The following is a 15,800-nucleotide window of genomic DNA, read 5'->3' on the forward strand; positions in this document are numbered from 1 at the left end:
AAGATGTCCCCTAACTTGCAACTCAGAATAGTTGGTAAGGGTTATTTATATGCATATTGACATTCCCTTTGTTGTTTTTGTTGCTGAACAAATTGCATTAGAAAAACAGTTGCATGTTTAGGCAGGGCGAGGTGGCTCATGTCTGTAATCCCAGCACTTTGGGAGGCCGAGGTGGGCGGATCTTCTGAGGCCAGAAGTTCGAGACCAACCTGGCCAACATGGCAAAACCCCATTTCTAAAAATGCAAAAACTAGCCGGGGGTGGTGGCACACGCCTGTCATCCCAGCTATTTGTGAGGCTGAGGCAGCAGAATCACTTGAACCTGGGAAGCGGAGGTTGCAGCCAGCCAAGATTGTGCTACTGAACTCCATCCTAGGTGACAGAGTTAGACTTTACCTCAAAAAAAAAAAAAAAAATCAAAACAAAACAATTGCATGTTTAAGACAGAAAGGAGGAGGAAAAGGGGGTTGATGACATTTGTATCTATTTTCTTTTATTAGAAAAACAGTTGTTCAAGAACGTCACTCCACTCAGCAGATTTCTACAGCTCATTGGCCAAAACCATGTCTTGGGACAATGCCTAGCATCAAGGGATGTTGGAAAAGCAAATGCAGAATCTTATTTCTCACACTGTAAAGTTTATAGTTCTTTAAGAAAGAACTCATGCAGGTAAGGAGGGGAGAAAGGTGCTAACACTGATAATGGGTCAATCTACAGAATTACAAATAGGGGATGCCACTCAGGGTTCTACCAAGGGGGAATGGCCCAGGTGGCCATAATGAAAGTAAGTATACAAGCAGCATCTTTGAGCTTCAGTGACAAAAGAGTAAGTGGGGTATGCCAAGTAGAATCTAAGCCCCCAAGTTTCCAGTAAGGGGCCTTCCCATACACCTTCAAAGAACCATATTAGAATGTACACTTACGGGATACCTCAGCATTTATCACTTGCCCCTCCTGGAAGTAATAACTTATTGGCCTGGCAAAACTTGGGAGACTCTCCTATCAAAGAACACAGCATCCTGGTGACAAGGTTACTGTTTGAAAACAGATAGTGCAGATCTCTCTTTTGAAGCTATTTCTAAGTGAAACATATTCTCCTTCCTCAGCTACTTCTCCCACGTGGCAAATACACTGGATAGTTCTCTTCAGAGTAGGAATGTATTTAGTGCTCTCTCCCTGCAATTGGATGGGGAAATTCAAATTGAGTCAGGAGAGAGGCAGGCTTGCCAATTTGAGAAATCCACCCTATTATAAAGCTAAATCTATATTTTGACTTTTGTTTTTTTTAATTGATTATAACTCACAGAGATGGGAGCATGTGTGATCATTCCTCTAAATCTCTAACAAAGAAAGAGTAAAGTCATAGGGAGGCCTGTACAACCAAAACAGCCACACACTCTCCTGAGAGGACACACAGTCCCATATATCACCTCATTCAAGGGTGATGTCTATTCCTCTTTAGGCTGAATCATTCTACCCCTCAGAAATCTTGTGCTATGGTCTAAATATGTCCCCCAAAATTCATCTGCTGAAATTTAATTGCCAATGTATTAATAATAGTATTAAGAGGGAGGGCCTTCAGGGTGATGATTAAGACATGAGAGCAAAGTCCTCACAAATGGGATACATGAAATATTTTATCCATATAAGAGGCTAGAGGGAACTAGCTAGATCTTTTGCCCTTCCACTTTCTGCCATGTGAGGACACAGCAACAAGGCAGCATCCTAGAAGAGAGCAGCCCTCATCAGACACTGAACCTGTTGGCACTTTGATCATGGACTTCCCAGATTCCAGAACATAGTTTACAAATTACCTAGTCTGTTTTGCTGTAGCAGCACACGTGGACTAAGATATTCTGTAACCTAAATACTGGGCTACAAAGTTAACCACTATTAATATAGCTTACCTTAGACAGCAGATAAATGGGAGACAGGGAAAAACAAAGAAAATAATTAAAATGGGAAGAAAATAATACATAGCCCACTTCAAGGTTGGGATAAAATACGCATAATTACTACAGTCTTGTTTCTCAAAGTGGGCATGTGATCATCGCTGATATTTCTGTCTTCTTGCACTATTCATTCTGTCCCTTTCCCCTTGGCAAACACTTCAGTTGGTCAGTTTGTTCCTTGTGGGATGATCCAAACTGTCATTTCTGAAAGGCCTGGGTCCATTAGCAGTTAAGGTAGTTTTCCACTGATTTTTATCCCAGATCTAGGAATACTAAGAGGTGCTCCAGATGTTCTCCTGTGTTTCAGGCATTCTTCTTACTGCTTCCGTTGTGTATTGTGTGGGATCATTCATCCTAGCTAGTTGACAAACTCCTCCTTTCCTGATGGTTTAATATCAGAAGCTCCAAGTTATTAGATGCCAGACTGAGCTTCCAGTTTAAGGAAATCTTTATTGTATCTCTTGGCAAAAGAATTTCCTACTTGGGTAACCGGAAACTCTAATCCAGCAGAACCTAACGTCAAGAACAGGAAGCTGAAATCCTGCCTGATCAATGAGACTAGAGGAGCTCATCCTCCTTGCAGATAAAGCATTTGATAAATATTTTAAATTCTTTCAAACTAAGAAGAAAACCTCTTTAATTTCATAAGGCATTTCTAGGAAAAACTTACATCAATTATACTTAATTGTGAAATGTTAACAGCATACACTTCAAGATTGGGAAGAAGATAAAAAATGTCTATTCAAAGCAAAATTTTATTGCAGGTCCTAGCTGCTGTAATGAAGTGACAGAGAGCAATGAAAGTCATAGAAATTTGAAATAAAGAAATAAAACTATCACTGTTTTGTGGACAATGAGATGTGTATATAAAAGTTCCCTTTAATTTCATAATTTATGAGATTGAGTTTATCAAGTTGGCTGGTTGAGGTGTCTTAGTCTGTTTTGTGTTGCTATAACAGAATACCAGGGACTGGGTAATTTATAAAGAAAAGACATTTCTTACAGTTCTAGAGACTAGGAAATCCAAGGTCAAGGAAACCACATCTGGTGAGGGTCTTCTTGCTGCACATCACCCCATGGCAGAGAGTGGAAGGGCAATGGAAGGTGAGAGAAAGAAGGCAAGAGGGAACTGTTCTCACTTTTGTAACAAGCCCACTCTTGCAATACTTGCAAGCCCACTTTCTTGGTAACACTAATCCATTCATGAAGGCAGAGCCCTTATGTCCTAGTCACTTTTTATTAGGCCCCACCTCCCAACACTGTTGCATTGTGTAGTAAGTTTCCTACACATGAACTTTGGGGAAACATTCAAACCATAACACAAAGTTAATATACAAAAGTCAACTGTGTTTCAATTTAATAAATTTAGAAAATAAAAATTTAAAACAGCTCTCATATTATTGAGTGAAAGAAGACACAAATACATACTAATGAGTCCATATATATAAAGCTCAAAAGCAGGTGAAACAATACCGTAGTGTTAACACTACCATACTTAAGTTTGAGGAGGAGGGAATGATAGAGGTTTAGCAGGGACATGAGGTGGACTTTTGACTTGGGTAGCTGTTCAATGTTATATATATGGGAAAACATGTGTTGTGCACTTTTCTACATGTGTATATTCTTCACAATATTTTAAATAAATAAAGCAAGCAACTATGTATTAGCAGATAGAAAAATGATAAAGTAATAGATCTAATACCTGGTTATTTAAAATAAATAAATAGATAAACTTCTGGCTGATTTAAAGCAGAATAAAAAGTGAAAAAGTCAATTATATAAAATAGGAAAATATAATTTATGGGTAACTAAAGAACCAAGGACAGTAAAAGCTTATCAGTATACTTATTTGTTCAAATATATGCAAAACAAATACCTGGAATTAAATAAAATTCTAAAAATATAAATGAACACAATTTAGAGTAGAGATAATATTATCTGAACAAACCAATTAGCACAGAAGAAATATAGACAGTTTCCTGGCTGTACCCTTTCCTACCCCCAGAAAGCCCATTCCTAGATTGTTTCACAGGTCAGTTCTACTAAATCTTTAAAGAACATAAGCCTCCAACTCTGCTTACATTTTATACAGGAGCATAAAAAGTAAGTTAAATACTCTTCTTTTTAAAGCTAGAATAATACCAAGCCCTGACAAAGACTGCCCACATGAGCACACACAAAATAAAATGTATCTCACTTATATCCATGTGAAATTCCTAAATATTGCCAAACAGAACCTAAAAGCACACTAAAAAAAATCCATGATACATTCATTTCAGAAATTTAAGATTCATTCAAATCAAGAAATGTATTAATATATTTAGTTATATATTGACCAAACACTTCCACTTCTTTTCCAGGTTACATGGTAGAATTATTTGACCTCTTCTTCGGTTCCCTGTGGCCATGTGATTTGCATTGGTGAATAAAATGTTAGCTAAAGTCATGTGTATTATTTCCAAGTGGAAAGTTTAAAAGTCAGTGGCTGACCTACCATGTTCCCTTTCTCTCCACCACAGACAGCATCTCTCAAAATGCCAGATGATGGCTGCTCTATGAGCGTGGCTCTGGGAGGAAGGAAAGTATGGAATTCCACTGACATGGAGTATGAGCCAGAAATAAACCATGTTGTTTAAAGCTACTGAGATTTTAAGGTTATTAGTTACTGAAGCACAAACTAGCCTATAACGACTGATATGATACTAAAAAAAAGAGAAAAAAGTGACATTATATTTATAGATATCAAAAAGATCTGATAAAATTCCATTTCCATTTTGGTACAATCATTCCCAGTCTTAATAAAAATTTTTAGTAAAATAGAAATAGATGAATACTTAACATGTTAAAACATATATATCTTAATCCAAAAGTGAGCATTGTGCTTAATGGGAAAACACTAAAATTGCTTCCATTAACACCAAGAGCAAATTCCTTTTTCATCATATTAAAAAAATGATCTGGATAAGAGAAATGTTATTTAAAACTTGGATATGAAAATGTAAATTTTTTTACAGATGACAGAACGGGTTTATTATTTATAGTAGTTTTAGTGATTCTCTTGGATTCTTCAGGTAAATTCACTATTGGTTTGGGTACAAAATATGTATATTCATATATTTTATGAATACCATGAACATATAATGAACAATGACAAAAAGCTAAAACTTAACAAGGTATAAAAACTATATTCAAATAAAGCATTATTGAGGGTCATAAAGTACTACTGAAGATCATGAACACATGAAAAGATACACTATGTTTTAGAAAAGATAATTTAACATCATAGAGATGTCAATTCTTCCTAATCTAAAAACCTATAAACCTAACATTATTCAAACAAGTATCAACACTATTTTTTAACTAGACAAGATGAGTCTAAAATAAATAATATAGAAAAATAAATGAGCAAGTGTACAGGAAAATTCTCAAATAAATATGAGAGATTGCTCCTATAAAATACTAAAACATTATCAAGTCACAATAATAAAAATGATGAAAAAATTACAAATAAAAATTCTTCACAGAAAAGCTAAACCATAAACAAAGTCAAATGACAGCTAATTGAAAAAAAATTTGCAATTTTTATCAAGGACAAGTGAAAAATGTACTTACTGAAGATCATCAGGAACCCAGTTAAAAAAAAAAGATGAATAACCCACAGGAGAAATTGGAAAGGGATTAAACACTTTACAGAAAAGGAAACAAATAGTTTTTACATATATGGTAGCCATGAAAAAGTTTGTTAACACCATAATGGTTGAAAAACTTGGATTACAATGGAATGAGGATGTGGGGAAACAAATATTGCTAGTGGGTTATTTGTAAATGTACATACACTTCAACTAAGTAATATTTTGAATGACATCTGTATAATAACTGCAATGTCTTCATTATAGCCAAAGATGAAAAACAATGTGTTCATTAATATGACTTAAACTATATTGATCAATGAAATATTATGAAACTGTCAAAAATGATCAAGAAGCCCTATACATATTGATATCATGAAATGATTTCCTAAACATCACATAGTGAAAAAGGTACAAAACAATATGTATAAAATACTTGCATTTCTGTAGCCCACCAATATATAAATATAGGTATACACATTTATGTATTGCATTATCTCTTTAAGAATACATAAGAAATCTGGTCAAAAAAATCAGTGATTCTGTGGAGGGTAACTAGATTGCTGAGAGAGGGATGAAAGGGAAATAACTGTCATGTATCATCCTTTTTCTGTATTAAAAATTAAGACTTACAAATTTTAGTAAAGTTTTAGATTTTGAGAATTGGGAAGATAGTTCCGTGTGTCCATTGAGTCCCCTGGCACCCCTATTATTTACATCTTGGATTACTGACACATTATAATTAACGAACCAGTATTAATACATTAACCATAGTCTACAGTGTAAAGTTCATTTTGTATTACACAGTTCTATATGAATTTTGACAAAATGAATGTCATGTACCCACCATTATAGCATTATACAGAATAGTTTCACTGCCCTAAAATGCTCCATTTATTTTTTGCTCCGCTCTTTCATTCTTTCAAGGGTTCTATAGTTTTGACTTTTCCAGAATGTCATATAGTTGTAATAATGTGTGCAGCCTTTTCAGACTGACTTTTCATTTAGCAATATGCATTTAAGTTTCCTCCATGTCTTCATAGCTCATTTATTTTTAGCATTGAATATTCTTTTCTCCTAAAGTTCCGGATACATGTGCAGGTTTCTTACAAAGGTAAGCATGTCACATGGTGGTGTGCTGCACAGATCAACCCATCACATTGGTATTAGGCCCAGCACCTATTAGCTATTCTTCCTGATGCTCTCTTGCCCCCCACTCCTCCCCACAACAGGCTCCAGTGTGTGTTGTTCCCCACATGTCCATGTGTTATAATTCAGCTCCCACTTATAACTGAGAACATGCAGCGTTTGGTTTTCTATTCCCGTTAGCTTGCTGAGAATAATGGCTTCCAACTCTATCTATGTCCCTGCAAATGACATGATCTCGTTCCTTTTTTTTTTTTTTTTGAGATGGAGTCTTGCTCTGTTGCCCAGGCTGGAGTGCAGTGGCACGATCTCAGCTCACTGTAACCTCTGCCTCATGGGCTCAAGTGATTCTCCTGCCTCAGCCTCCTGAGTAGCTGGGACTACAGGCAAACACCATCATGTCCGGCTAATTTTTGTATTTTTAGTAGAGATGAGGTTTCACCATGTTGTCCAGGATGGTCTCGATCTCCTGACCTTGTGATCCGCCCGCCTTGGCCTCCCAAAGTGCTGGGATTACAGGCGTGAGCCACCGCACCAGGTCAATCTCATTCCTTTTTATGGCTGAATAGTATTCCATGGTGTATATGTACCACATTTTGTTTATCCAGTCTATTATTGATGAGCATTTGAGTTGATTCCATGTCTTTGCTACTGTGAATAGTGCTGCAATGAACATACATGTGCATGTATTTTTTATAACAGAATGATTTATATTCCTTTAGTACATACTAAAGAGCTTCTCCTTGGTGATGACTCTGGCTTTCTCCTTGAAGACACTGATATGCACATTACTGGTCCTGTCAGCTGGGTTGCCAATTTGAGTTCAGCAGAGCTGTCTTCCTTCGTGGGGTCCAAGGGCTTCCTGGGGAAGTGGATGAGCTTGTAGCAGTACTCCTTCAACTGGAGTTGCTGGCATTTCAGGACTCACTCGACTTGTTCTAATGTCTCCTTGGATCCACAGATACCAAAGGTCTGGGTCACCGTGTGGATGCTGGCCACCTTAACTCTTCTAAGCTGAAGCTTCTGCTAGCTTATACTTTGGTGTGATATCTCCCTGTGGGACATCCTCCTATGGGCTAGATGGGTCCAGATGCAGGATGATAGGCAATGGTGGTGTGCTTTTGCCTGCTGGGTCTTGCATCTGTGGATCTTTTGGGTCAGCTGGCTGAACCAAACTGCTACTGCCACTCCTTGTGGAAGTGAGGCATCAGGAGCATGCCATTCTGGCAGGGTGCCATAGCTGCATATGGTTCTCCTCCGAAGGAGAACGGTTGGCTGGAAAGGCTCTCAACAGTTTTAAATTCCCAAGCTAGTTCACACAGCATCTAGTAATTCGACAAAATTACAATTTAAGTGTTCCTACCAGAGCTTCAGATAAGTTGATCCATACTTCAACTGTATTCTCTACAGTTTTCAGAACGATGATTTGTCCTGTGACCTCAATTCTCTGGTGGATCTAAAAGAAGCCACTGATTTTTCAGTTTGTTCAGCTTTTTTTCTTGAGAGAGTGAGAGACAAGTTCTTTGCATGTTAAAACACAAAGTGCATGTATCTTTTAATTTTTGAATTTTGTACCACGTGCTCATATTCTATCTCTTACTCTCCTCTGGCCCCCCACTTTCCTAAATAGAGAATCACACTTACAGTTGGTAAAATTAAGGTGATACTATCGTTTGTAGAATGGGAAAGATTTAAAAGAGGCATAAAGAAATAAATTTGATTAGTATGTAATGACCACAGAACTAACCTTACAAAGAAACATAGCCTCTGAAAATATTAGCAGTATGATCATAAGTTGGGTGGATCATATCCACCCAGGCAACATGGCAAACAAAATATGCTCCTTGGATCGACCTACAACATCAATAATCCAAGTCTCTTATTCAGTAGCTCAGGGATAGCAGCAATTCAAGTCATGGCTTCAGTCAGTCTAATCTGAAGGGTATTTGCATGAAATGTCATTCAGACTAAATGGCTCAGGGTGACCTTGCTTATTGTTCTCTCAAAGTGTTTTTACACAGCCAGCTTCAAACATTTATTATTGAGTTCTCTCTCCTCTGGATTCTGTACAAATTCCCAAGATTCTTGTAACCCTTCCTTGATATTATAATTAAAGGTTTGTATTTTCATTATCTCTGTAAACACAACACATACATCTCTACTTTAAGGTAGATAACACTAAATGTCTTTGGACTTTTAAAAAAGAGCTTACTACAAAAATAGTATTTCTAAATAGAAATACTAACATAGATTAGGAAAACTTTTAAATCTGTCAGAAGAGCTGGGAACATAATGGGATCCAAGTCCTAGACATATTGTTTTACCACTAAAATTTGGCAAACTTTTCTCAACTACATCTTTTCCTCATAATCTCCTCCAGGAAATTAAAGAAGTAACAATGTACAACCTCACAATGAATTTTGTAGGTACAGTCATTAATTAGAAAATACTATGATACCTAAGGCTAATCTGAAGTATGAAAAATGCTTCTTTCAAAAAGAGATGTTAATTTACCACTGCTTATAATTTATATCTAATATAAATAAGTTAGTCTGAGCAACCCAGACTAGTCTAGTCAATAAAAGTGTTACTCCTGGGGTGTAGACAATAATTTAAAGATTTAACCCCTAATCTCTCCATCCTCTACTACTCTCGAAAATAACAGAGAATCTTTACTGTTCATTTTACTTTCTCAATTGGCCAAAGGTTTGATGAAGAGAAAGAGGAAACCAAGGACAAAGGACATAAAACTTTTTACTTCGTTCCGTCTCCAAAAGGGAGATAAACCATTATTGAAAATCTACTAAAAGCCATGAGCTTTATTTGTATTTTTTCTAACAAGTATGTGTTATTCTCATTTTACAGAAGAATAAAACATTAAATAAAAACTTTCCTTAGGTAGAGCCAGAACTCAAATCTAGATGTGGTTACCAAACCAATGTTTTAAAACATGGTTTTAAAAAGTTAAAGTAACATTGTACTTCTAGAAACCAAAAAAGTCAATTATAATTTCATTATGCGGAGGTTACCACTGTTCACTGTTTCTAATATACATATACATACACACACACAAACAAATCTTAAAGATATTCAGGTATCTGAATCATTGTTTACAAATAGTTTGGTTTACTTTTTTTCACTTAACACACCAAAAATCTCTTCCCAATACCTATTATATATTTCAGTAAATTTTCAAAAAGGATGCATGATATTTTACTCCATGACTGTACCTTATACTGATTAACCAATCTCCTATTACTGTATACATTGTTTCCAATTTTGTGTCATAATATTACTGTACATAAATCTTAGTGCACAACCTTATTTCTTTCAGATAAATTGCTAGAAGTGAAGCTTCTGTGTGTTCCATAACAACACATACTAATTTAAAAGTCATATCAGTTTGTGTTTGAATCATGGGACTTCTTTTCTGAGAATGCATCTTTTTTCACATCGTTTTTACACACAAAGGGGTTGGGATCACTGTTCTTTCAGAATTCTCTCAGCTCTAAAATGCTGATTAACTGTGGGTATTACACAAATTAGTATGGAGTAGTTGATAGTAGCCTTTACTTTCAGTTAAAATGAAAACCCTGCCTAATTGAAGACGAACAGTGTTGTCTTTTGCTAGGGCTAATCATAAGCCTTTTTATTTGAAGTTTGAGAAAAGCATAACACTACTCTAATACATTATATCTTTTGGCTCTTTGAGATAAGTGAGATGAAATATGATACTTAGAATAACAGTGAAGATAATGTAATGGAGAGGCAAAATCATGTTCATTACTAAATCCCTGCCAAATGCTCAGCTACTTACTGGAAAATTAGTTTTTAATAACATAATGAAAGTGAAAGCCAATCCACTCTGTTGACTTTGAAAATGTCACTCTCTAATGTAGTAGTGGAAAGAATGTAAAAAGTTCTTTGCTATGTATCCTGGGATTATCCATCATATTTTGAGATATCGAGAGAATATAGATACTGGGTCCTTAGGAAATAGACAACTAAAATGTTATATTTAGTTGGAAGGAAAGAAGCTTACTCCTTCTTGCATTTATGAAGGGATACTTGTAGCTCAATGTGCAAAAAAAGGTGAGTTTTAAGAGTTATACCTCTTATTCATGGTTATATGATAATAAAGTTTTTTCTGGGGTAGTTTTGAAATATTTAAATGAACACAAGCATAAACCAAACGGGACTCACAGAGGTCTTTGATGACAGGAAGAAAGTCAGTTCGCTGCAAAATGCTTAACTCAGTGAGACTGTATAAGGTTTCAAAGTGATTTGCATGTTGAAAATAAACCATGATTTTTTGAGTTCACAATGTTCCCTCTCAATTTATGGAGTACAGAGGCATATAATTTCAAGGACTTATCATGCTCATTATTCACAATATAAAAAATCAATGAAACATCTGCCTTTAAAAAAATAGGCCATATATATATATATATATATATATATGTCTGGGGTGTAGCGGTGCAATCACAGCTCACTACACTGCAGCCCGAGGGACATGTCACCACACCTAACTAATTTTTTTTTATTTTTTGTGGAGACGTGTGTCACTTTGTTGCCCAGGCTGGTCTGGAACCCCTGCCTCAAATGATCTGCCTGCCTAGGCTTCCAAAATTATGGGACTACAGGCATGAGCAGTGACCAAGTTTTAATTTTTAAAAGTTAATTATCTAGAATGTAAACTTAGTGAAGGCTGGAAATGTACAATTATTTTCTTAATCCAAAATACTTTATTATGGGTGATACTCATTTAATATTTATTGGTAATCACTGAGAGCCAAGGTAAAGTGATGACCCAAATGAATTGAATGTCATGATTTAAATAGGCAATTCTCAAATTAGGGGGTTTGGGTAGAAAAATAATATCAAAAAGTTCTTGTAGTTAAAAAAAAATCAATATGCTTAACATGCCTATTTATTTTCTTAAACTACAGAAAGCAAATCTCACATGTTTTGCTTGTAAGAATATGGAAAAAAAGTAAATGCTGTATTAACTGAAAAACTCTAAGTACTATATTTTAATTTCGTGAATGATATGGGTGATGTCATATAGACTGCTATTTTCAGTACATTATAAAATTACCAAAATGTTCAATTTTCTACCTTTAAAAAGTAGGAAAATATCCACTTGGCAACCAACCATCAAATTAATAACTGATTCAAGTAAGAATTATCAACAATACTAAAAGTAGCAGATGCAAGTTGGAAGAGAAACAGCCTATATGCAGTATCTGCCCACAAATTACTTATTATTTCCAAAAGGAAAAACAGGAGTGTTACACTGAAGAAACTACTTTGTATTGATGCATGCAAAGAGGTGAACATACTGATGTTGACAGCCAGAGTCTTTCCATGTAATTGCTTAAAGCAAAAATTATCACATGGTTCTGAAGGTTAGCTACATAAGCAGAGGTAATGCACATGTCAACTATAGCATGAAGGATGAGAAGAGGACAGATGGACCTATATAGTTGCAAGGTTTCTATATTTTATGTTAAGTGGTACAATATTAACTCTAAGTGGATTGTTAAAGGACTTATTTTGTCAAAATTGATAAAAAAGCAAGACCCAATTCTATTTGTTTACAAGTCATGAATTTTACATATAAACATAACAGGTTAAAAGTAAACTGATAGAAAAAGATATATCAGGCCAACAGAAAACATAATAAGGACTAAGTGGCTATGTTATTATCAAATAAAATAGACCTCAAGATAAAGATTACCAAACATAAAAAGACATTTCTTAATAAGTAAATGTAACATCTAATAGCAAAGTTTTGACTAGTTTTGTTACTAAAGTTTGAATGGAACACAGCCATGACTAATCATTTATGTATTGTCTATGGCTGCTTCTGTGCTGCAATAGCAGGGTTGAGTTGTTGTGACAGAAACTATGTTCCAGAAAGCCTAAAATATTTACTATCTGCCCCTTTACAGAAAATGTTTGCTAAATCTTGCAAAGGATTAAGTCACAAACAGGACACATGGCTGGTACGATGGTATATATGCCAAAAGCAAAGTTGTAAATATAGTTCATAACTATTCGAAGGGAGGAAAAGAATCAAATTACAGTAAGACTTTGAGTTTTAGGAAATATAACTTGGTAAGTACCTGTAACATATGAATGAATGACCGAAGGTAGAAGTAGAAATTCAAACATATTTTCATTTAACTGACAGTGCTAACTCATGACAGAATCTCTTTTTATTCTTAAGTAACTAGTCCTTATAATATATAAGTAAATAGACCCAAATGAACACTGACCTGATAATTTCCTAAGACACAGCATACAGTTTCATTCTTTTTTTCCTGACATTAAATTAATGAACAATTTAATATAAACTTTAACCAACCAAATTTTATGAGATGTGTCTATTTGTTCAAGTGGCAAGTGTAAATAGTAAAGGAACTGTGTTAATGTATACTTTGGAGACAAACTCTCCCCAGCAAAATTTAAAGAGGATGCGAGTAATCCTAATATAATGATGCACTTCCTAAGTTTGTTTTTTCCATTAGGAAATGGACATGCATACACACATACAAAACCCTGACTACGGTGGTGGTTCAAATTTGATTAAATTTTTTTTTTAGAAAAAAAATATTTACACACACTTTTGCTTTTTTAATGAGGTACACAGTCCAACAAGAAAAAAAAAGTAACTGATATAGTAAAGGCACTCAGAAAAACAACAGAAACAATATGAAAGGTGTTACAAGAGACAGAAAGAGATGAAGGATGATGATTAGTACTCACCTTCTTCAATGCTGCAGTACGGACTTTCCTCTTTAGGGAGAGAAGATTAGAAATAAACAGGTTAAAATTACATTAAGAAAGGGCTACTACATATATATAATGGGGTAATTATTTATATAGATATTTAAGAAAAGGCAAATTGAGTTCTTTAAACACATACTTGTGAGAATGGGATAGATCTGCATTATCTAATAGGATGGTTATCAAAATTAAATTTAATAAAATCAAAAATTTAGTTTTTTCAGTTGCAAAGGCCAAATTTCAAGTGCTCAATGGCCACTTTTAGCCACTGGCTATGGGACTGGACATCATAGAACACTGTCATTATCACAGAAAACTGTATAGGGTAGCACTAGGCTAGGCTGTCTCAAGATGTCTAAATTGGAAAGATAAATTGATTTTCCCTAGAGTTTTTGGTTCATTCATTCATTTCTTTCTTTAACATTTTGTCTCTTTTATTTTATAGACCCTTTTATTCTTCAGTCTTATCTATCCACTTAAACTTTTTCATATTTGGTTGAAAATGCATGCAATTTCAAAAGAGAAACAGAATGTATCTCCTCTATAGAATAAATAGTAATTTAAAATGTTTTACTCTGCATAATATTTTTAAAAAAATTTCCAGAACTGTACAAATCTAAATTCACTTAAATCAAAGAGACATATGGTGAAGAAAACACCAAGTAAAATTAATGACTGTATTGGTATAGCAATAAAATCAATCAAAATATTGATGTAAAAACGTTTCTTACAGAGTAGTTAGAGGATATGATTCAAATGAAAAGTACAGAAGGACCCTTGTATTTTAAAAAACCATAAAGATATTTAACCTATGCTTTAAAATTAAATGAACCAATTAAAAACTATTAGGACAACACATTAAATACAATTCATATCAGAATTAACAGTAAATAATATTTTTCTGAATATGCAGCAAGAGTAGAATCCAAATTATCCTTACGTAAATCATAAGAAACTTACAATTAATTATAGATGATCTGGACCACTATGCAACATTTGAAAAAAGAGAAAAAAACACTAAATATACCTTACAAATAATTCTACAAGTTCTTAGATTTTTTATGAGACAGCTATTGTGTTAAATGTAATCATTTAAATGTAATAGTTTAACACAATAACAGTTTTCTAATTTTTATACATTTTATTACCATTGCATTTTTTCAAATTTAGAAATTATGCTACAGCAGTATAAAAATTATTTTAAATTCACTAATATTTTCTTTTGTGCTTCTTCAGAGACAAACTTCTCTAGCAGTAAAATCATACCTTCTCTCTTTTTACTTTACTTTTTACTTTTACTCTCTCTATATTTTTATTTTGTAATCTTTAGGACTGTTATACCAAGAAAGTTTGGTCTTAAGATCTAAATAATCACGAATGAGAATAAATAAGACAGGCAAAACAGAATAGAAAGCAACTAAGAAAAAGGAAAGAACCTTAGAAAAATGATAATGGAGGTTAAAAATGATTTTCTAATGTAAGAACCAAAGAAAGCCTTAAGCAATAAAAGCCAGAAACAAAAAGTAAAACTTAGAAAATTAAATTTCTATTCAAACTATCAAATAAAAAACATGCATCAGATCAGGGTCTTTACTAAATTAGATAATAACTTCTTATTGTTACGAAGTCACAAATTAACTCCCCTACCCACCCCCCCTCCAATAGATAAATACATCAAAAATATCATGAGATTACAAATTCCAAAATGCCATAATGTCTATATACTGAGATTCACAGTTTCTGGATTTATTTTTCCACCACTTAAACTGTGGATCATTGCTATCATGTGGGAGTGTTTGTTCAATTCCTCTTGCTGAAGTTTCACCAAGGACTCTTTCTCTTCCAAACGACCTTCTAATTGTGCCTTTTGAACCTCTAGGGAGGAAGCCTAAGGAATTGGGGTTGGGGGAGGAGGAAGAATTGAGAAGAAAAATAACTTTAATGTTTTCTCTATACATATATTTTAAGATGCTTTTATTTTTTATTGTACAACAACCATTTCAAGACATACTATAAATATTATACTTCAGTTAATTCAATTACATGGTAAGTTTAAAATGAATAATCATTAAACAATATAATACAAATTGAGAATACACTTTCAACTTGTCTTAAGTTAATGCCAGCAGCTGAAATTTTGCAGAAAATACTACACACTACATATTAAAATTACTAATAAGATAATCACATTAAAGCAGAACCAGAAAAACTGTAAATGTGGTACTAAATTTTATGCCTCTTCTGTTACTCAGTAGTAGTAGTAGATCAGTCTTTAATCCTA

The 15,800-nt window shown here is 34.2% G+C and overlaps 1 protein-coding gene across 5 annotated transcripts in view; it reads right to left on the minus strand.

Annotated features, from left to right (window-relative positions):
* Positions 1 to 6,960: 6,960 nt before the first annotated feature.
* CIP2A (cellular inhibitor of PP2A) overlaps positions 6,961 to 15,800 on the minus strand; it is a 46,479-nt gene continuing 37,639 nt past the window's right edge. For 4 of the 5 annotated variants that reach the window (XM_003309921.5, XM_063806952.1, XM_063806953.1 and 1 more), the window contains one exon: positions 12,019 to 15,407. In XM_003309921.5, the coding sequence (XP_003309969.1) occupies positions 15,237 to 15,407 (171 nt within the window). In that variant the 3' untranslated portion in view covers positions 12,019 to 15,236. Of the gene's footprint in view, positions 8,249 to 12,018; positions 15,408 to 15,800 lie in introns of those variants that run through there. The other variant, XR_008547050.2, reaches the window with a different exon arrangement.

The sequence above is a fragment of the Pan troglodytes genome, chromosome 2 (assembly GCF_028858775.2).
Source record: "Pan troglodytes isolate AG18354 chromosome 2, NHGRI_mPanTro3-v2.0_pri, whole genome shotgun sequence".
NCBI classification, from domain to species: Eukaryota; Metazoa; Chordata; class Mammalia; order Primates; family Hominidae; genus Pan; species Pan troglodytes.